Source organism: Arvicanthis niloticus, chromosome 27 (assembly GCF_011762505.2).
Source record: "Arvicanthis niloticus isolate mArvNil1 chromosome 27, mArvNil1.pat.X, whole genome shotgun sequence".
NCBI lineage: Eukaryota > Metazoa > Chordata > Mammalia > Rodentia > Muridae > Arvicanthis > Arvicanthis niloticus.
This window is the reverse complement of record NC_133435.1, coordinates 13172058-13194546: the sequence shown is the minus strand read 5'-3', so window position 1 is coordinate 13194546 and position 22489 is coordinate 13172058. Positions and strand designations below refer to the sequence as shown.

General features: G+C 37.7%; 1 protein-coding gene across 1 annotated transcript in view; it reads left to right on the top strand.

Moving 5' to 3' along the window:
* The window catches only part of Gucy1a2 (guanylate cyclase 1 soluble subunit alpha 2), a 277967-nt gene that overhangs the window by 159040 nt on the left and 96438 nt on the right, over window positions 1-22489 (top strand). Inside the window, exon 6 of the mRNA XM_076926158.1 lies at window positions 7163-7306. Coding sequence (XP_076782273.1) covers window positions 7163-7306 — 144 coding nt within the window. The remainder of the gene's footprint in view (window positions 1-7162; window positions 7307-22489) is intronic.

Below are 22489 nucleotides of genomic sequence, written 5' to 3'. Positions count from 1 at the left end.
GAGCTTATGGACTAATATCTACTTATCAGTGAATACATAACATGTATGGTTATTTGTGTCTGGGTTACTTCACTCAGGATGATATTTTCTAGTTCCATTCATTTGCCTGTGAATTTCATGAAGTCATTGTTTTTGATAGCTGAGTAGTACTCCACTGTATAAAGGTACCACATTTTTTGTATCCATTCTTCTGTTGAAGGTCACTCTGTTTCCAGCTTCTGGCTATAATAAATATGGTTGCTGTAAACATAGAGATGCATGTGTCCTTGTTATATCTCAGAACATTTTTTTGGCTATACGTGCAGGAGTGGTATAGCTGGGTCTTCAGATACAACTATTTCAATTTTTTTTTGAATATTTTGGAACCACCAGATTGATTTCAAAAGTGTTGTTACCAGCTTGCAGTCCCACCAGCAAGGAAGAAGTGTTCCTCTTTCTCTATATCCTTGCCAGCATCTGCTGTCACCTGAGTTTTTGATCTTAGCCATTCTGATTGGTGTGAGATGGAATCTCAGGGTTGTTTTGATTTGATTTGCATTTCCCCATGACTAAGGGTGTTGAACATTTCTCTTTTTTTCTTTTTCTTTATATTTATTTATTCATTTAATTACTTATTACTAATTCACTTTCAACACCCTTCACTGCCACTCTTCCTGTCACCCACCACACACTCCCAAATCCCTTCCCCCATCTTCCCTTCCCTTCTTCTTTGAGCAGGAGGGCCCACCTTTGGTTTCCCTTCTTCCTACACTTCAAGTCTCTGCAAAGCTAGGTGCATCCTCTCCCACTGAGGCCAGACAAGACAGCCCAGCTAGAACACATCCCACATACAGGAAACAGCTTTTGGGATAACCTCTGCTCTACTTGTACATGACCCACAAGAAGACCAAGGTATACATATGCTACATACGTGCAGGGAGGCCTAGGTCCAGGCCAAGTATGATCTTGCGTTGGTGGTTCGGTCTCTGAGAGCCCCAAGGGTCCAGGTTAGTTGATTCTCTTGATCTTCTGGTAGAGGTCCTATCCCTATAGGGCCTGTAGTCCTTCCTCCTATTTTTTCTAAGAGTACCCAAGCTCTATCCACTATTTGGTTGTGGGTGTCTGTATGTCTGTGAGTCAGTTGGCTGGTAGAGCCTTGCAGAGGACAGCCATGATAGACTTCTGTCTGCAAGCCCTTAATAGTATTCAGTACCACTAATTGTGTTCAGTGTTGGTGCTTGTCCTGTCCATGGGATCAGTTTCAAGTTGGGCTTTTAATTAGTTGACTATTCCTTCAGTCTATTCTCCATTCTCATTCCCCAAATTTCTCGTATAGAGGATATATTTTTGGATTGAAAGTTTTCTGTGTGGGTTGGTATCCCTATTGTCCACCAGGGTTTCTTTCTGTCCACATAAGGCAGTTTCCTAGGTATCACCAATGCTGTGAATCACAGCTAAAAACATCACAGGTGATTCTCGGGCATCTCTCCTATCCCAGGTCTCCATCTTTTCCTGGGCATGCCCCCTCCTTCACCCAGTGGAGATTTCCATCTATTCTTATGACCATCTGGCCATCCCCTCTTCCTCCCTATACCTGACTTCAAATTTCTTTAAGTTCTTTTCAGCCATTTCAGATATCTCAGTTGAGAATTGTTTAGCTCTTTACCCCAATTATTTTATTTTATTATTTTATTGGATATTTTCTTTATTTGTATTTCAAATGTTATCCCCTTTCCTGGTTTCTCCTACTCATGGAAGTCCCCTATTCAATTCCCCCTTCCCCTTCAACTCTGAGGGTGTTCCCTCACCTACTGACTCATGCCCCTCTGCTCTGGCATTCCCCTACACTGGGGCGTGGAGCCTTCACAGGACCAAGGGCCTCTCCTCCACTGATGACCGATAAGGCCATCATCTGCTACATATGCAGCTGGACCCATAAGTTTCTCCATGTGTACTCTTTTGGTTAGTAGTTTAGTCCCTGGGAGTTCTGGGGTGTCTGGTTTGTTGATATTGTTGTTCTTTCTACGGGGTATGAAGGTTCACCTCCTTCAGTCCTTTCTCTAACTCGTTAGGGATATTTTGTTCTCTGGAGTCTAACTTCTTGAGTTTTTTGTGTATTTTGGATATTAGCTCTCTATCAGATGTAGGGTTGGTAAAGATCTCTTGTGAATCTGTGGGTTGCCATTTTGTCCTATTGACAGTGTCCTTTGCCTTACAGAAGTTTTTCAATTTTATGAGGTCCCATTTGTTAATTGTTGGTCTTAGAGTATGAACCATTGGTGTTCTGTTTAGGAAATTATCCTCTGGCAGGGCGGTGGTGGCGCTCGCCTTTAATCCCAGCACTTGGGAGGCAGAGGCAGAGGCAGGTGCATTTCTGAGTTCAAGGCCAGCCTGGTCTACAGAGTGAGCTCCAGGACCGCCAGGACTACACAGAGAAACCCTGTCTTGAAAACCAAAAAAAAAAAAAAAAAAAAAAAAAAAAAAAAGGAAATTATCCTCTGTGCAAAATGTGACAAAGGTTCTTTCCTACTTTCTTTTTTATTGGATTCAGCATATCTGGTTTTATGTGGAAGACCTTAATACATGTGGACTTGAGCATTGTATAAGGAGGTAAGAATGGTTAGATTTGCATTCTTCTACATGCGGACCACCAGTGGAACCAGAAACATTTGTTGAAAATGTTGTCCTTTTTCACTGTATGATTTTGTCAAAGATCAAGTTACCAGAGGTGTGTGGGTTTATGTCTGGGTCTTCAATTCTATTCCATTGATCTACCTGCTTGTCTCTGAATAAATACCATGAGTTTTTTTCACTATTGCTTTGTAGTACAGCTTTAAGTCTGGAATGGAGATTCACCCCAGAAGTACTCTAACTGTTGAGAAGTACTCTCACTATCCTTTTTTGTTGTTGTTTTGTTTTGTTTTGTTCTTGTTTTTGTAATTCTAGATGAATTTGAGAATTTCTCTTTTTATCTCTCTGAAGAATTTTGTTGGAATTTTGAGGGATATTGCATTGAATCTGTAGATTGCTTTTGGTAAGATGGCCATTTTTACTATGCTAATCCTACTATTCCATGAGCATGGGAGATGTTTCCATCTTCTGAGGACTTCTTCAATTTCTTTCTTTAGAGACTTTAAGTTCTTGTCATACAGATCTTTCACTTGCTTGTTTAGAGTCTCACCAAGATATTTTATATTATTTGTGACTATTATAATGGGTGTTGTTTCCCTAATTTCTATCTCAGCCCATTTATCCATTAAGTAGAACAAGGCTACTGATGTGTTTGTGTTAATTTTATATCCAACCACTTTGCTGAAGTTGTTTATCAGCTGCAGGAGTACTCTGGTAGAATTTTTGGCATTGCTTATGTGTACTATCATATAATCCACAGATAGTAATATCTTGACTTCCTTCTTTCCAGTTTATATCCCTTTGATCTCCTTTTGTTGTGTAATTGCTCTGGCTAGAACTTCGAGTACTATATTGAATAGATAGCTGATAGTTGATAGATTTCTGTATATTGAACCATCCCTGCATTCCTGGGATGAAGCCTACTTGATCGCGATGAATAATTGTTTTGATGTGCTCTTGGATTCAGTTTGCAAGAATTTTATTGAGTATTTTTGCATTGATGTTCACAAGGGAAATTGGTCTGAAGTTCTCTTTCTTTGGTGTGTCTTTATGTGGTTTAAGTATTAGTGTAACTGTGGCTTCTTAGAATGAATTGAGTAGTATCTCTTTCATTTCTATTTTGTGAAATAGTTTGAGAAGGATTGGCATTAGGTTACCTTTGAAGGTCTGTTAGAATTCTGCACTAAAACCATGGCTTTTTGTTGTTGTTGTTGTTGGAAGGCTTTTAATGACTACTTCTATTTACACAAGATTATGGAAGTGTTTAAATGGTTTAACTGGTCCTGAATTAACTGTGGTATCTGATTTGTTCTAGAAAACACTCCATTTCTTCTATATTTTCCAGTTTTGTTGAGTATAGGCTTTTGTAGTAGGATCTGATGATTTTTTTTTTGAATTTCTTCATTTTCCGTTGTTGTGTCTCCCTTGTCATTTTTGATTTTGTTAATTTGGATACTGCCTCTGTGACCTATAATTAGTTTGGCTAAGGGTTTACATATCTTGTTGATTTTCTCAAAGAACCAGCTCCTAGTTTTGTTGATTCTTTGTATAATTATCTTTGTTTCTACTTGGTTGATTTCAGACCTGAGTTTGATTATTTCCTGCCATCTACTCTTCTTGGGTGTACTTGCCTCTTTTTGTTCTAGATCTTTCAAATGTGGTGTTAAGCAGCTAGTGTATGCTCTCTCCAATTTTGTTATGAAAGCAATCAGATCTATGGTTTTTCCTCTTAGTACTGTTTTGTTTGTGTCCCATAAGTTTGGGTATGTTGTCCCTTTGTTTTTTATAAATTCTAAAATGTCTTTAATTTCTTTATTTCTTCCCTGACCAAGTTATCACTGAGTAGAGAGTTGTTCAACTTATATGTGTATGTGGGCATTTTGTTATTTTTGTTGTTATTGAGGAATAGCCTTTGCCTTTGGTGGTCAGATAGAATACATGGGATTAATTCAGTGTTCTTGTATGTGTTGAAGCTTGTTATCTGTACAACTATGTGGCCAATTGTGAAGAAGATCACAACTATGAAGGGTATGAAGGTTCACTCCTTCAGTCCTTTCTCTAACTCCTTAGGGATATTTTGTTCTCTAGAGTCTAACTTCTTGAGTTTTTTGTGTATTTTGGATATTAGCCCTCTATCCAGAACAGAACACTGTGAAGATATATTCCTTTCATAATGCAAACATCTAGATATTTGTTCTTGTTCTCATGAATTCTAGTACCAAATAATTTTATTTCTCCTGTGCACAAGGAAGTTTCTGTTTTCCCATATCCTTCATGCTAAATGGGTCCCTATCGACTTGATTCCTTAGAAGTTTCCTATGTCCCATCTTGGTATGAAAAGCCAAGGATTTCTCTTCTCCACTCAATACTCTAACCTGAATGAATTGTTAAACATCGATGAGAAATAAGTGTTGCTTTAGATTGTGAGGTCACATTACTGTCTCATGATGACTTAACCAGAAAATGCAATCAAGACTATTTAGAGCTCCTATTTCTTCCAGAACAAGGTGTTTATAAATAAATTTAAGAGTTCTGTCATAATATATGTCACTTTCTTGCTATGCTTTAAATTTTACTTTTTAGCTTTAATCTTTTTATGTTTATACAAGTTTTGTAAGCATGTATATTTGCAGTTGTATATGGTACTTGCAGAAACCAAACTAGGGCATCAGAACTACTAGAACTTGAGTGACAGCTGGCTGTAAACCATTATGTGGATGCTGAGAATTAAAACCCGGTCCTGTGGGTGAACAGCCAGGGCTCTTAACTACTGAGAAATCTCTCCAGGGCTGGTGTGGTGCATTTTTGTCCAGTTCTTAATCTTGTCCTTTATGATAACTATTATAACTTTGGAAACTAAAAGTTTTGAAATATTTACATGGTATGAAGTATACAACTTAACATGAATTTAATGAACTCATGTATGTTCTATACAAATTCATTTCACTCTTCAATTTTATAGTGTGTTTATATAGCATATCAATTGGTAACATCAGTTTACTTCATGCTATTGCATTTTCTCCTTAAAGAGGGAGTGCCTTATATAATCAATCTTTATCAATGTTTTTCTGTGTGTGAGGAAGTGGGAACATGTTTATGTGGTTATACACATGTGAGCAGGTACATGTGTACATGTGTTAGCTTCAGATACTAGGAATGATTCATCTTGTTTATTTGAGAGAGGGAATTCCATTACTCTGTAGGACATAGATTTAACTAGGCTAGCTGTCAATCAATGCTCAAGTATCAACATGTTTTCTACCCTGGCACTGAGATTATAAATACATGTCATTATGCCTCGCTTTTTATGAGGGTTGTTCGGAGTTCTCAGCTTCTCATACACTTCATCAACGGTGCTATTGCCCAAACCATCTTTATGGGTTATAAAGTCTTGTAGTACAAGTTATAGAAATCCATGTTTAAAAAGTCTATATTTTTCTGTAAATTTGGTGAAAATGCTAAGGAAGTTGATGATGACAGAAATTCTAAGAAGTTGTGAATCAAGATGAGTATTTCAAACAGGCTGCAAAGCCATGCAGTTCATATGAATAAATTACTAACTTTCAATTTTGATTTATAAAAAAAATCACAAATTAATTTCAAAGTACATAGCTGACAGCCATCCAAAGTTTTAAAAATGTGTAAAACTAAAAAGGGTCGGCATTGGGAGTAAGCACATTGAATCACAGTACATACTGTTCTATGGTCTGAGTTTGGATCTTTAGATCCTATTCAAGGACACGGGAGTCTATATGTAACTCCAGTAGGAAGAACTGTTGATGACCTCACAACAAAGCTTTGGATATCTGAAGCATTTAATATTAGAAAAATATTTTAAATAAATAAATAGAAACATCCAATTAGAATGAAGCCTGACAATGGAATTAGATTAGAGTCAGAAGAATACCTTAACAGGGACTGATTTATTTTATTGTATAGTTGTGGCTATTTTTTTTACCTTCCTATTTCACATTTCTTAAATCAAATATAATCATTTCTCATGTCAGTTTATTTCATTCAATATCAGGTAATGTATATAAATTGCTTAAATAATTAACGACATGAAGTATAAATGTAATAATTTTAGTATTATAATTATTAAGAATGAGTGAAAGCAGACTTGACATCAAATTACAGATGCATGCAATGTACAAGTCTGGGGCAATTAAGAAGGTAGGAAAATTGAAGATAAGAAACAAAAACTTTCCAAAGGACTACCAAAAGTTTGAAGAATATATAATGATGCCTCTTGAAAAAGTTATCATTTGTATACCACCTAGGTAAAATACTCACAACTCTGGTTTTAGATGAATAATCATATTACAGTCATTCCTAATTTCAATGATCATCTATAGTTATTATGAGTAACCTGGAATGAGATGTCAGTATTTGTTTGTAGCTGTTTGCAAACTCTACTGTGATTACACTGAGCTGTCTAGTTGCTTATTGATGCTTCCTTGACATATTTTAAGCATCATTTGTGACTTCAGATCATTTATCATTTATTTCTGACTCATTATATGTTTGCATTTGATTTGTCTGATTACTGCAGGTGGAAACAATAGGTGACGCATACTGTGTTGCATCAGGGCTGCACAGGAAAAGCCTATGCCATGCGAAGCCCATTGCTCTGATGGCCTTAAAGATGATGGAGCTTTCAGAAGAGGTTCTGACTCCTGATGGAAGACCCATTCAGGTAACCTTAACAAGACAATGTAAAAAACATACTCTTTTTAATGAATCTTTTTTTTTCTGGGGAAGAAGTGTTGCTATTCAGAAATTCCCTTCTGAATCATACTCCTTATAGTCTAGACAGAACAGGGAATGACTAATGCTAATTCATAGGCCAAGGTGTTGAAACCAGGAAAGGTATGTGGAAGAAAAATTTACCATGAACTGTAGAAAGAATGAAAGGATTTGACCAAGAAGATGACCTTAATATCAGTGCATAAATTACTACATTAAAATGATGGGGAAAATCAGAATCTCAGATTTAGACAAAGCAATAATAAATAAGACTCTGGACCTCAAAGTTTTGTGATATCTCTCTCTCCCCTTCCCTCCCTCCCCCTCCCTCTCTTCCTCTCCTTCCCTCTCTGTCTCTCTCTGTCTGTCTCTGTCTCTGTCTGCTCTGTCTGTCTCTCTCTGTGTGTCTCTCTGTCTCTGTCTCTCTCTGTCTCTGTCTCTCTCTCTCTCTCTCTCTCTCTCTCTCTCTCTCTCTCTCTCTCTCTCTCTGGTAGAGCTTACTTCTTAGAAACACCTACCAAAGAAACTTGAAAACAGCAGCAGAGTTACCATCTGGATATTGCAATTTTATTAGTAGTATTATTGTCTTGTACAAATAAATGGCTCCCTGCAACTTTCAGGCAGTCTCCAAGAATGACTGAGTTAATCTAATTGCATTATTGCCAAAATCCAGTGAATAGTACCAGAATTTCTATTACCACATATCCTTGACAAATAGATCCCTCATACTCAAAGAAATGCTTGAATTCAAGAAAGAACTTTTAGAAAAGTTTGTTTAACCACCAGTTTACCAGGAAAGAGAGGCTTCACAAGTGTGTATGTTTCTAGTTCCTGGGTAATGCCAAATTAACCACCCCAAATAACCTTTCCATTTAAAACTATTAAAGTGGTAGGTTTATGTTTTGTTTTTTGTTTTTAATTACTTTTATTCTTTTACTTTCCAGTACTTACTCCCTAGTCTTCCCTCCCACAGTTCCTCATTGTATTTATCTTTCTCCCTTTCTCCAGAAGATATCCCACTACCCGTCCAGGCCTCTCCACTCTCTTGGACCTCAAGACTCTCCGGGGTTAGGCTCTTCTTCCACTGTGGCCAGACCAGGGAGTTCTCTGCTGTATATGAGTCCAGGGGCTCTGACCAGCTCCAGTATAATGCTTGCTTTGTGGAACAGTGTCTGAGAGACCTCAGGGGTCTTGGTTAGTTGACACTGCTAGTCTTCCTATAGGTCCCCCTCCTACTCAGCTTATTGCAGGCTTTCCCTAACTCCAATAGTTGGATGTAAGTATCTGCATCTCTCTCATTTAGCTGCTTGTTGGGCCTCTCAGAGGACAGTAATACTAGGCTCCTATCTGTAAGCACACCATAGCATCAGTAATAGTCTCAGGCCTTCGAGCCTCCCCTTGAGATGGATCAGAAGTTGGACTTGTCACAGGGTCTCTTTTTCCTCACTCTTTTCTCCATTTTTATCCCTGCAGTTCTTTTAGACAGGACAATTCTGAGTCAGAGTTTTTGACTATGGAATGTCAACCCCATCCATCTACTTGATGCCCTGTCTTTCTACGGGAGGTGGACTCTACAAGTTTTCTCTCCACACTGTAGGGCATTTCAACTAAGGTCCCTCCCTTTGAGTCCTGAGTGTCTCTAATCTCCAAGGTCTCTTATATTTTCTAGAGATTTCCTCACTTTCCCCACTCCTCCCCCCAAGAGATTTCATTTTTCCATACATTCTGCTGGCCCTCAGGGCTTCTCTCCTGTCTCCCTAACCGCCATACCAGATAATGTTCTTCCTTTCCCTTCCATGTCCCCTCTCCCACCCAAGACCCTCCCTCCATCTCTACCTCGAGATTGCTTTATTCTCCCTCCCAAGTGGGATTGAGGTAACTTCACTTGGGCCATTCTGCTTGTTAACCTTCTTGAGTTCTGTGGATTGTATTCTAGGTATTCCATACACTTTTGCCCACTATAAATTTATTAGTGAGTATATACCACTCATGTCCTTTTGGGTCTGAGTTACCTCATTCAGGATTAAATTTTTTTTGTTCCATCTATTTGCCTGCAAAACTCATAATGTCCTTGTTCTTAACACCTGAATAATAATCCATTGTGTAAATGACCCACATTTTCTGTATCCATTCTTTCATTGTGGGACATCTAGTTTGTTTCTAGCTTCTGGCTGTCATAGATAAGGCCTCTATGAACATAGAGGAGCATGTGGTCTGTGTTATGGTGGGGAAATTTTTGGGTATATGATCAAAAGTGGTATAGCTGTGTCTTAAAATAGATCTATTTCCAATTTTCTGAGCAACCTCCAGATTGATTTCCAGAATGGTTGCACCACTTTGCAATTCTACCAGCAATGGAGGAGTGTGCCTCTTTCTCCACATTCTCAACAACATGTGCTGTTACTTGAGGTTTTGTTCTTAGCCTTTCTGATTGGTGTCCTTTTGATTTGCATTTCCCTGAAGACTAAGGACTTTGAAGAGTTCTTTAAGTGCTTCTGGGCCATTTAAGATTCCTCTGTTGTGAACTGGCTGTTTGGCATTATACCCCATTATTTGATTGAGTTGTTTCTGATCAGGGTCCTTTTGATTTGCATTTCCCTGAAGACTAAGGACTTTGAAGAGTTCTTTAAGTGCTTCTGGGCCATTTAAGATTCCTCTGTTGTGAACTGGCTGTTTGGCATTATACCCCATTATTTGATTGAGTTGTTTGTGGGTTTTTGTTGTTGTTGTTTTTTTTTAAGGTTAGCTTCCTGAGTTCTTTTTATATTTTGGATATCAGCCCTCTATGGATATGGAATTAATGATGACTCCTTTTCCACTCTGTAGGTTGGTGATATGTCCTATTGATAGTGTCCTTTGCCTTACTGCTTTTCAATTTTGTGAGGTTCCATTTATCAATTCTTGATCTTAAAGCCTGAGCCATTGGAATTCTGTTCAAAAAATCCCCCACCACCCACCCCACGCCAATGAGTTTGAGGCACTTTCCAGCTTTCTCTTCTTTTAGATTCAGTGTATCTGTTTTTATGTGGAACTCCTTGGTCTTGAGCTTTGTGCAAAGTGACAATCATGGTCCTATTTTCATGTTTTTCTACATGCTTACTGCCAGTTAGAACTGCACCATATATTGAAGATGCTTTCTTTTTTCCATTGTGTATATTTGGCTTCTTTCTCAAAGATCAAGTGTCTATAAGTGAATAGATTTATTTTTGTGTCTTCAATTCTCTTCCATTAATCAACCTGTTTTTCTCTGTACCAATACTATGCAGTTTTTATCACTATTGCTGTGTAGTACAGCTTGAGGTCAGGAATGATGATTCCTACAGATGCTTTTATTGCTAAGAATTGTTTCCATATTATGGATAATCTTGACTTCCTCTTTTTCAATTTGTATCTCTGTGATCTCCTTTTGTTGTCTCTGGCTAGAATTATTGCAAAGGTTAATACTATATTGTATAGATATGGGGACATTAAGCAGCCTTGTATTTTCCCTGAGTTTAGTGGGATTCTTTTAAATCTTTCCATTTGACTTGATACTGGCTATTGGTTTGTTGTATATTGCTTTTATTATGTTTAGTTACGGGCCTTGAGTTCCCAATCGCTCCAATTCTAACATGAAGGAGTATTATATTTTATCAAATGCCTTTTTCTCATCATCTAATATGATATGTGTTTTTTCCTTTGAGTTTGTTTATATAATAGAATACTTTAACAGATTTTTGTGTATTGAACCAACCTTCCATCCCTGGGATGAAGCCTACTTGATTGTAGTAAATAATGCTGTTGATATGTTCTTGGATTCGGGTTCATAGAATTTTATTGGGTATACTTATAAGTGAAATTGGTCTGAAGTTCTCTTTCTTTGTTGAGTCTTTGTGTGGTTTGGGTATCAAAGTAATTGTGACTTCATAGAATGAACTATCTACAGTTTATTCAGTTTATATTTTGTGGAATAGTTTAAGGAGTGTTATTAGCTCTTCTTTGAATATTTGGTAGAATTCTTCACTAAAGCCATCTGGCCCTGGGATTTTTTTGGTTGAAAGGTTTTTAATGACTTCTTCTATTTCCTCAGTGGATATGGGACTGTTTACCTGCTCTTGGTTTAACTTCGGTACTTGGTATCTGTCTAGAAAAGTCATCCATTTCAACTAGATTTTTTCAGTTTTGTTGATTATAGGCTACTATAGTAGGATCTGGTGATTTTTGTAATCTCCTCATTTTCTGTTTTTATGTCTTCCTTTTCATTTCGAATTTGTTAATTAGAATACTGTCTCCATGCCATTTAGTTAGCTTGGCTAGGGGTTTATCTATCCTGTTGATTTTCTCAAAGATTCAGCTTTTTGTTTTGTTGTTTCTTTGTATAGTTATCTTTGTTTTTATTTGGTTGATTTCTGCCTTAATTTTGACTATTTCCTGCCATTTACTGCTCTTGGCTGTGTTTGCTGATTTTGTTCTGGGGCTTTCAGGTGTGCTGTGAAGTTGCTAGGGTAGGATCTCTACAACTTGTTTACAAGGTCACTTAGTTCTATGAACCTTCCTGTTAACACTGATTTCATTCTGTCCCGTAAGTTTGGGTATGCTGTGTCATCCTTTTTATTGAAGTCCATGAAGTTTTTAATTTCTTCCTTATCCAAGTTATCATTGAGGAGAGAGTTGTTCTCCACAGGTATGTGAGTTTTCTATTGCTTCGTTGTCACTGAAGTGTAGCCCTATTCTGTGTTGATCTGGTAGGATGCATTGGATTATTTATATATTCTTCTATTGGTTGATGTTTGTTTTGTGTCTGGTTATAAGGTCAGTTTTGGAGAAGGTTCCATGAGGTGCTGAGAAGAAGGTATATTTTTTTGTTTTAGGGTTAAATATTCTGTAAATATCTGTTAAATTCATTTGATTCATAACCTCTATTAGTTTCACTGTGTCTGTTTTGTTTCTATTTCAATGACCTGTTCACTGATGAGATTAGGGTGTTGAAATCTCCCACTATTATTGTGTGAGGTACAATATATGTTTTGAGCGTTAGTAAAGTTTCTTTTGTGAATGTGGATGCTCTTGCATTTGGGGCAAATGACACTTTCTCTTGGTGGATTGTTTCTTTGATGAATATCATGTGTCTTTCCCTATCTTGCTTGATAACTTTAGGTAGAAGTCTATTTCATTGGATATTATGATGGCAACTCCAGCTTGTTTTTTGGGACCAATGGCCTGGAAGACTTTTTTTGCAGGCTTTTACTATGAGATGTTGCCTGTTTGTTATTGGGGTGTGTTTCTTGTATGCAGCAATATGGTAGATCCTGCTTACATATCCAGTCTGTTAGCGTATGTGTTTTTAGTGGGGAATTGAGTCTATTGATATTGAGATATTTAAAAGACAGATGATTGTTATTTATTATGTTTGTTTTTGTAGGTGCCACTATGTGTATGCGATTCTCTCCCTTGTTTTTGTTGTGAAATGATTAAAATTTTTTTTCCCTTTGGTGTAGGTACCCTCCTTGTGCTAGAGTTTTTGTTTTAGAATTCTAAATGAAAGAAGGGCTAGATTGGTAGATAGATATTGTTTGAGTTTGGGTTTGTCATAGAATATTTTTGTTTCTCTATCTATGATGATTGAGCATTTTGCAGGAAGTAGTATCATGGGCTGATATTTGTGATACCCTTGGGTCTACAAGAGGTCTGTCCATGCTTTTCTCACTTTTAATGTCTCTGTTTAAAAGTCTAGTGTAATTCTGATAGTTGTGCCTTCATATATTACTTTGCTTTTTTCCCTTATAGCTTTTAATATTCTTTCTATGTTCTGTGCATTTAATCTTTTATTATGTGATAAAAGGATATTCTTTTCTGGTCCTATCTATTTGGAGTTTTGTAAGCTTTCGATATGTTCATAGCCATTTCTTTCTTTAGGTTGGGGAAGTTTTCTTCTATGATTTTGTGGACAACATTTTTTAGTTCTTTGTACCGGGAATCTTGGCTCTCTTCTATTCCTATTATTCTTAGGTTAGTCTTTTTATTGTGACCTGGATTTCTTAGATGTTTTGGGTTAGGAGGGTTTATTATTATTTAATTTTCTTTATTTACATTTCAATTGTTTTTCCCTTTCCAGGTTTCCTTGAGAAACCCCCTATCTCATGCCCCCCTACTCCTGCATCTATGAGAGTGCTCCCCCATACCCACACCCACCCACCCACTCCTATCTTCCTGCCCTGGCATTTCCCTACACTGGGGTACCTGAGACCATCAGGCCCAAGTGCCACTCTTCCCACTGACCTCCAACAAGGCCATTCTCTGCAACATGTGAGGACTGAGCCATGGATCCCTCCATGTATAGTCTTTGGCTGGTGGTCCAGTCCCTGAGAAATCCAGGGGAGTTGGCCAGTTCATACTGTTGCTACCCCAATGGGGCTACAAACTTACTCAGCTCCTTTAGTCCCTTCTCCAACTCCTCCATCTGAGACACCTTGCTCAGTCCAATGGTTGGGGGAGAGCATCCGCCTCTATTTGTCAGAATCTGGCAGAGCCTCTCAGGAGACAGCCATATCAGGCTCCTGTCAGCAAGTACTTTGCAGCATCCACAATAGTGTCCAGGTTTGGCAACAATACATGAAATGAATCCCCAGGTAGGGCAGTCTCTGGATGGCCTTTCCTTTAATCTCTGTTCCATACTTAGACTCCATATTTTCTCATGTGAGTATTTTGTTCCCCCTTCTAAGAAGGACTGAAGCATCAACACTTTGGTCTTCCTTCTTCTTGGGCTTGATATGGTCTATCTATGAATTGGATCTTGTATATTCTGAACTTTAGGGTTAATATCAACTTATCAGTGAGTACATACCATGTGTGTTCTTTTGTGACTGAGTTACTTCACTCAGGATATTTTCAAGTTCCATCCATTTGCCTGTGAATCCCATGATCATTGTTTTTAATAGCTGAGTAGTATTCCATTGTATAAATGTACCACATTTTTATTGGATATTTTATTTATTTACAATATAGATGTCATCCCCTTTCCCAATTTCCCCTCCTTACAACCCCCTATCCTATATCCCCTCTTCCTTTATGCTTTTATATCATTTTGATTACATGCATGTATTAAGGTCAGTTCTAGGTTGAGAGTCTAGCAATACAATAGATGCAAGTAGTTGAAGAACAAGCAATACATAAACATAAATAGGCAACAAAGAAGCAAGGCATTAAACCCAGTTACATGAACACTTTCATGATCATTGTTTCTAATGGCTTATCAGGATGACAAAAGTATCTGAGTCTACTTCCCTACCCTGGTCCTAGATCATTTTCATGTCTGAAGCCTACTTCCTTGTTCTAACCTAAAATTTAGATTCCTGTCTGAAATTACTTCTTTGTTCTGGCCTAATATTTAGATTCCTGCCAGAAATTACTTCTTTGTTGTAGCCCACGATTTAGACTCCTACCTGAAATTACTTCTTTGTTCTAGTCTAATGTCAGATTCCTGCTTGAAGCCTACTTCCTTGTTCTTGGCCGATGACATATTTCTACCAAGCAGCCCCTTTCCTTGTCCTTGGCCCATGTCAGCTTCTTGCCAAGCAGCCCCAAAGCCTCTCCCCCTCTCCCCCTTTTTTATTTTGTTAACAAGACTGAGCCTGTCTTAGGTTGCTCTGACAAAAATGCCTTCCTTACCCATCATGCAATATTCATTATCAAAGGCAATGCATTTATGTCTTAGGTTGGTAAGGCTCTGTGCAGAATCTTACCCGTCCTTGGCTTGCCAGCCTGTTAGCTTAATAACTCTCTCTGGGGGTTCATTTTCAGGTTTAAGCCATGTACTTTGGCTGCCAACATGTTGATGTTGTTAAAGATAAGTTTTAACATGATGGGTAGGTACAGGAAATGGTTGGCTCATGTGTGGTCATGGGCATGGGTTCTTGAATCTTGTTGGGCTGCTGTGATTCCTACAGCTCCAAGGAGACTAGAGCATGAGAATCTCAACTAAGTTGTCTTAACTCCTTGTGTAAATGCTATTGCAAAAGCTGTGGTGCTAGCAATTAATAGAATTAAAGCTGTTATACCAGCAATAATCAAGCCTACTACATCTTGCTTCTGCTTAAAGCCTAACTCACTTCTTCCAGCACTTTCAGGCTTTTTTCAGAGAATCAAGGTTTTCTAATACTCAGGGCAGTGAGACAAAAGCTGGTTGGTAGACCCCATAACAGACATGCTAGGTTTCAACACACTAACATAGTTGGACATTATGCAGTCAATGCAACTTACAATAAATGCTTTAGAAGAGACAAAACCTATTTTAGCTTGACAATTAAAAGAGCCTTAAAACATGCACTAACCCTTGTTTAAAATTCAGATCCTGTCCAAACAGCATTATCTCTTGCTATCCTAACATCATAGAGAGCTACAAGTAGCTTCCAAATATGTCTCTGACAAAGTCCAGATCCAGTCTTCCAAAAGTAGACTGCTATTTCCCATATTGGATTGCTTTCTAGACCGGTACATGATTGAGTCCTAATAGCTGGTCACCTTTAAGAAGAATACAAGAGACATTGTTTCTCTTTTCAGTTCTCTATCTCACAAGGTCTAAAAACTTGAGGCAAAGCAGATTGTTCCATATGGGATGTAGTCAAGCAAAAGTGGGTAACGAACATATGTCCAATACAGCTCCCCAGTCACCCTTGTCAGGGCACTCAGCAAGCTCACAGGTCGGCATCATTCTTGGTCTCAGCAACAGTATGTCTTACCAATCTTTTTAAAGTTCCATGGGCCTCTTCCACAATACCTTGTCCTTAAGGATTATATGAAATCCTTGTAATAAATTGTTGACAAAACGTCTTTACTGCTCAACTACTATTGCCAGACCCATTATCTGTTTTTTTTTTTTAAATTGGATATTTTATTTATTTACCTTTTAATGTTATCTCCTCTCCCATTCTTCCCCCTCCACAACTCCTTATTCCATCCCTCCTCCTTCTATTTCTATGAGGGTATGCTCCCACCATCCTCCCATTCCTGCCTCCCTGGTCTCAAATTCCCCAACACTAGGGAATCCAAACTTTCAGGCAAAGCCCTCTACTTCCAGTGATGCCTGAAAAGGCCACCCTCAACTACCTATACAGGTGGAGCCATGAGTCACTCCTTTTGTGTTTTCAGGTTGGCGGTTTTAGAATGGCTACTCCAGCTTGTTCTTTAGGACCATTTGCTTGAAAAATTGTTTTCCAGCCTTTTACTCTAAGGTAGTGTCTGTCTTTGTCACTGAGGTGGGTTTCCTGTATGCAGCAAAATGCTGGGTCCTGTTTACATATCCAGTCTGTTAGCCTATGTGTTTTAATTGGGGAACTGAGTCCATTGATGTTAAGAGATATTAAGGAGAGGAAATTGTTGCTTCCTGTTATTTTTGTAATTAGTGGTGGCACTGTTTGTGTAGCTATCTTCTTTTGGATTTATTGGAAGAGGATTACTTTCTTGCTCTTTCTAGGGTATATTTTTTCTCCTTTTATTGGAGCTTTCCCACTATTATTCTTTGTAGTGCTGGGTTTGTGGAAAGATGCTGTGTAAATTTGGTTTTGTCGTGGAATATCTTGGTTTCTCCATCTATGGTAATTGAGAGTTTTGCTGGGTATAGTAGCCTAGGCTAGCATTTGTGTTCTCTTAGGGTATGTATGACATCTGTCTAGGATCTTCTCACTTTTATAGTATCTGGTGAGAAGTCTGGTATAATTGTGATAGGTCTGCCTTTATGTTATTTGATCTTTTTCCCTTACTGCATTTAATATTCTTTCTTTGTTTTGTTCATTTGGTGTTTTGATTATTATATGACAGGAGGCATTTCTTTTCTGGTCTAGTCTATTTGGCATTTTGTAGGCTTTTTCTATGTTTATGGGCATCTTGTTCTTTAGGTTAGGAGAGTTTTCTTCTATAATTTTGTTGAAGATATTTATTAGCCCTTTAAGGTGGGAATCTTCACTCTCTTCTCTACCTATTATCCTTAGGTTTGGTCTTCGAATTGTGTCTTGGATTTCCTGGATGTTTTATGTTAAGAACTTTTTGCATTTTGCAATTTTTTTGGCAGTTGTGTCAATATTTTCTATGGTATCTTCTGCACCTGAGATTCTCTCTTCTATCTCTTGTATTCTGTTGGTGATACATGCATCTATGACTCTTGATTTCTTTCCTAGGTTTTCTATCTCCATGGTAGTCTCCCTTTGTGATCTCTTTATTGTTTCTACTTCCATTTTTATGTCCTGAATGGTTTTGTTCAATTCCTTCACCTGTTTGGTTGTGTTCTCTTGTAATTCTTTAAGGGATTTTTGTGTTTCCTCTTTAAGGGGTTATACCTGTTTACCTGTGTTCTCAATTTCTTTGAGAATGTTATTTATGTCCTTCTTAAAGTCTTCTATCATCATCATTAGAAGTGATTTTAAATCTGAATCTTGCTTTCCTGGTGATATGGGGAATTCAGGACTTTCTAATATGGGAGAACTAAGTTCTAATGATACCAAGTACTCTGGGTTGCTGATGCATATGTTTTTTCACTTGCATTTTGCCATCTGAATTTTCTTAGTGCTCTCTGCCCTGTCTCTGACTGGAGCCTGTCTTTCCTATTATCTTGGTTGTATCAGAAATGTGTGGGATGGGTGTTACTTTTGGGATTAGAGCTGAGGCCCAAGATCTGCTCAGTGCTCAGGCCCAGACCGAAGTAACCAGTGCTCCAGGGCAGGAGTGAATTCCTGGGTCCCAGTGGGTCCCAGTTACTCCCTTTTTGGGGCGGGTGTTGCTGTCTCCTTACCTAAGGTACTACTGTGGTTAGAGCTTCTGGAAGCCCTGTTTTTTCTGTGTTCTGTGAGATAAGGTGCAGAGCTGCCACCTTGGATGTGCTCAGTGCTTAGGCACAGACTGAAAGGAACCAGTGCTCCGGGCCAGGAGTGAATTCCTGGGTCCTAGTGGGTCCCAATTACTCCCTGTTTGAGGCAGGTATTGCTGTCTCCTTACCACAATATACCACATTTTCTGTATCCATTCCTCTGTTGAGGGACATCTGGGTCATTTCCAGCTTTTGGCTATTATAAATGTGGCTGCTATGAACATAGTAGAGCATATGTCCTTATAACATGTTGGAGCATCTTTTCGGTATATGCCCAGGAGTGGCATAGTTGGGTCTTCAGGAAGCACTATGTCCAATTTCCTGAGGAACCATCAGTCTGATTATTAGAGTCGTTGTACCAGGTTGCAATCTCACCAGCAATAGAAGAGTGTTGCTTTTTCTCCGCATCCTTACCAGCATCTAATATCACCTGAGTTTTTGATGTTAGGAATTCTGACTGCTGTGACATGGAATCTCAGGGTTGTTTTGATTCACATTTCCCAGGTGAATAAGGGTGTGGAACATTTCTTTAGGTACTTCTTGGCCATTCACATTTCCTCAGTTGAGAATCCTCTCTTTAGCTCTGTTCCCAAGTATTTAATAGGGTTATTTGGTTCTCTGGAATCTAACTTCTTAAGTTTTTTGTATATATTGGATGTTATACCTCTATCAGATGTAGAATTGGTAAAGAACTTTTCCCAATCTGTTGGTTGCTGTTTTGTCCTATTGTCAGTGTCCTTTGCCTTATAGAAGCTTTGCAGTTTTATAAAGTTCCATTTGTTGATTCTTGATCTTAGAGCTTAAGCCATTGGTGTTCTGTTCAGGAAATTTTCCCCTGTGCCATTTTGTTCAAGGCTCTTTCCCACTCTTTCCTTTATTACTTTCAGTGTATCTAGTTTTATGTGGAGGTCCTTGATCCACTTGGAATTGAGCTTTGTACAAGGAAATAAGAATGAATCAGTTTGCATTCTTCTACATGTTGACTGCCAGTTGAACCAGCAACATTTGATGAAAATGTTCTTTTTCACATTGGATAGTTTTAGCTCCTTTGTCAAACATCAAGTGATCATAGGTGTGTGGGCTCATTTCTGGGTCTTCAATTCTATTCCATTGATCTATCTGCCTGTCACTGTACCAATATCATGCAGTTTTTAGCACTATTGCTCTTTAGTACAGCTTGAGGTCAGGGATGATGATTCCTCCAGAAGTTCTTTTATTGGTGAAAATAGTTTTTATTACCCTGGGACTTTTGTTATTGCCAATGAATTTGAGAATTTCTTTTTCTAACTCTATGAAGAATTGAGTTGGAATTTTGATGGGGATTGCATTGAATTTGTAGATTGCTTTTGGCAAGATGGAAATTTTTATTATATTGATCCTGCCAATTCACAAACATGGGATATCATTCCATCTTCTGAGATCTTTGATTTCTTTTTCAGAGACTTGAAGTTCTTGTTGTACAGACCTTTCACTGGTTTGTTTAGAGACAGACCAAGGTATTTTATATTGTTTGTGACTCTTGTCCCTAATTTCTTTCTTGGCCCATTCATCTTTTGAGTATAGGAAGGCTACTGATTTGTTTGAGCTAATTTTATATCCGGCCACTTTGCTAAAGTTGTTTATCAGGTTTAGGAGTTCTCCAGTGGAATTTTGGGGAACACCTAAGTATACTATCATATCATCTGCAAATGATGATATTTTGACTTCTTCCTTTTCAATTTGTATCCCTTCAATCTCCTTTTGTTGTAAAATTGCTTTAGCTAGAACTTCAAGTACTATATTGAATACATAGGGAAAATGGTGGCCAGGTTTGTCTAGTCTCTGATTTTAGTGGGATTGATTCAATTTTCTCTCAAATTAGATTGATGTTGGCTATTAGTTAGCTGTATTTTGCTTGGACTATGTTTAGCATTGGGTTTTAAATTCCTGATCTTTTCAACACTTTTAACATGAAGGGATGTTGAATTTTGTCAAATGCTTTTACATCATCTAATTAAATGATCATGTGGGGGTTTTTTGTGTTTGTTTATTTAGTGGATTACATTCATGTATTTCCCTATATTGAGCCATCCCTGCATCCCTGTGATGAAACCTACTTTATCATGACAAATGATCATCTTGATGTGTTCTTGGATTTGGTTTGTTAGAATTTTATTGCGTATTTTTGCATTGGTATACATGAGGGAAATTGGTCTGAAGTTCTCTTTATTTTGGGTTCTTTGTGTGGTTTGGGTATCAGCATAACTGTGGCTTCATAGAACAAATTGGGTAGTGTTTATTCTGTTTCTATTTTGTGGAATAGTTTGAAGAGTCTTAGTAATAGGTCTCCTTTGAAGGTCTGACAGAATTTTGAACTAAACCCATCTGGTCCTAGGCTTTTTTTTTTTTTGGTTGGGAGACTTTTAATGACTACTTCTATTTCTTTAAGGGTTATGCAAATGTTTAGATGGTTTATCTGATCCTGATTTAACTTTGGTTCCTAGTATCTGTCTAGAAATTGGTCAGATTCATCCAGATTTTTCAGTTTTGTTGAATGTAGGCTTTTTTTTAGTAGGATCTGATAATTTTTTTGAATTTCCTCAGTTTCTGTTGTTATTATCTACCTTTTCATTTCTGATTTTGCTAATTTGAATACTGTCTCTGTGCCGTCTGGTTAGTGTGGCTAAAAGTTTGTCTATCTTGTCGATTTTCTCATAGAACCAGCTCCTGCTTTTGTTGATTCTTTGTGTAGTTCTTTTTGTTTCAACTTGGTTGATTCACCTCTGAGTTTGATTATTTTCTCCTGTCTACTTTTCTTGGGTGTATTTGTTTCTCTTTGTTCTAGAGCTTTCAGGTGTGCTCTTAAGCTGCTTCTGTATGCTCTTTCCAGTTTCTTTTTGGAGGTACTTAGAGCTATAAGTTTTCCTCTTAGCACTGCTTTTATTTTGTCCCATAAGTTTGAGTATGTTGTACCTTCATTTTCATTAAATTCTAAAAAGTCTTTCATTTATTTTTTTATTTCTTCCCTGACAAAGATATTACTTAGTAGAGAGTTGTTCAGCTTCTATGTGTATGTGAGGCTTCTGTTGTTTTTGTTGCTATTGAAGACTAGCCTTAGTCCGTGGTGATCTGATATGATGCATGGAATTATTTCAATCTTATTGTATCTGTTGAGACATGTCTCATGTCCAATTATATGCTCAATTTTGTAGAAAGTACCAGGAGGTGCTGAGAAGGTATAGGTTCTATAGGTATCTGTTAAATCCATTTGATCCATAACTTCTGTTAATTTTACTGTGCCTCTGTTTAGTTTGTATTTCCATTGATGAGAATGGGGTGTTGAAGTCTTCCACTTTTACTGTGTGAGGTGCAATGTGTGCTTTGAGCTTTAGTAATGTTCCTTTTATGAATGTGGGTGCCCTTGCATTTTGAACATAGATGATCAGAAGTGAGAGTTCTTGGTAGATTTTTCCTTTTATATATATGAAGTGTTCTTCCTTATTCTTTTTGATAACTTTTTTTGAAAGTTGATTTTATTTGGTATTAGAATGGCTAGTCCAGCTTGTTTCTTGAAACCATTTGCTTGGAAAATTGTTTTCCAGCCCTTTACTTTGAGGTAGTATTTGTCTTTGTCACTGGGGTGTATTGCCTGTATGCAGCAAAATGCTGGGTCTTGTTTATGTATCTATTCTGTTAGTCTATGTCTATTTATTGGGGAATTGAGTCTATTGATGTTAAGAAATATTAAAGAATAGTGACTCCTGCTTCCTGTTGTTTTTGATGTTATTTTTATGTTTTTGTGAGTATCTTCTTTTGGGTTTGTTGAAAGAAGATTACTTGCTTTTTGAGGGCATGGTTTCCCTTCTTGTGTTAGAGTTTTTGCTCTATTATCCTTTGTAGGGCTGGATTTGTGGAAATATACTGTGTAAATTTGGTTTTGTCATGGAATATTTTGGTTTCTCCATCTATATTAATTGTGAGTTTTGCTGGGTATACTAGCCTGGACTGGCATTTGTGTTCTCTTAGGGTCTGTATGACATCTGCCCAGGATCATCTCACTTTCATAGTCTCTGGTGTGAAGTCTGGTATAATTCTGATAGTTCTGTTTTTATATGTTACTTGACCCTTTCCCTTAATGCATTTAATATTCTTTCTTTGTTTTGTGCATTTGGTGTTTTGATAAGTGTGTGATGGGAGGAATTTCTTTTCTGGTCCAATCTGTTTGGTGTTCTGTAGGCTTTTTCTATGTTTATGGGCATCTCTTTCTTTAGGTTAAGTAAGTTTTCTTCTATAACTTTGTTGAAGATATTTATTAGC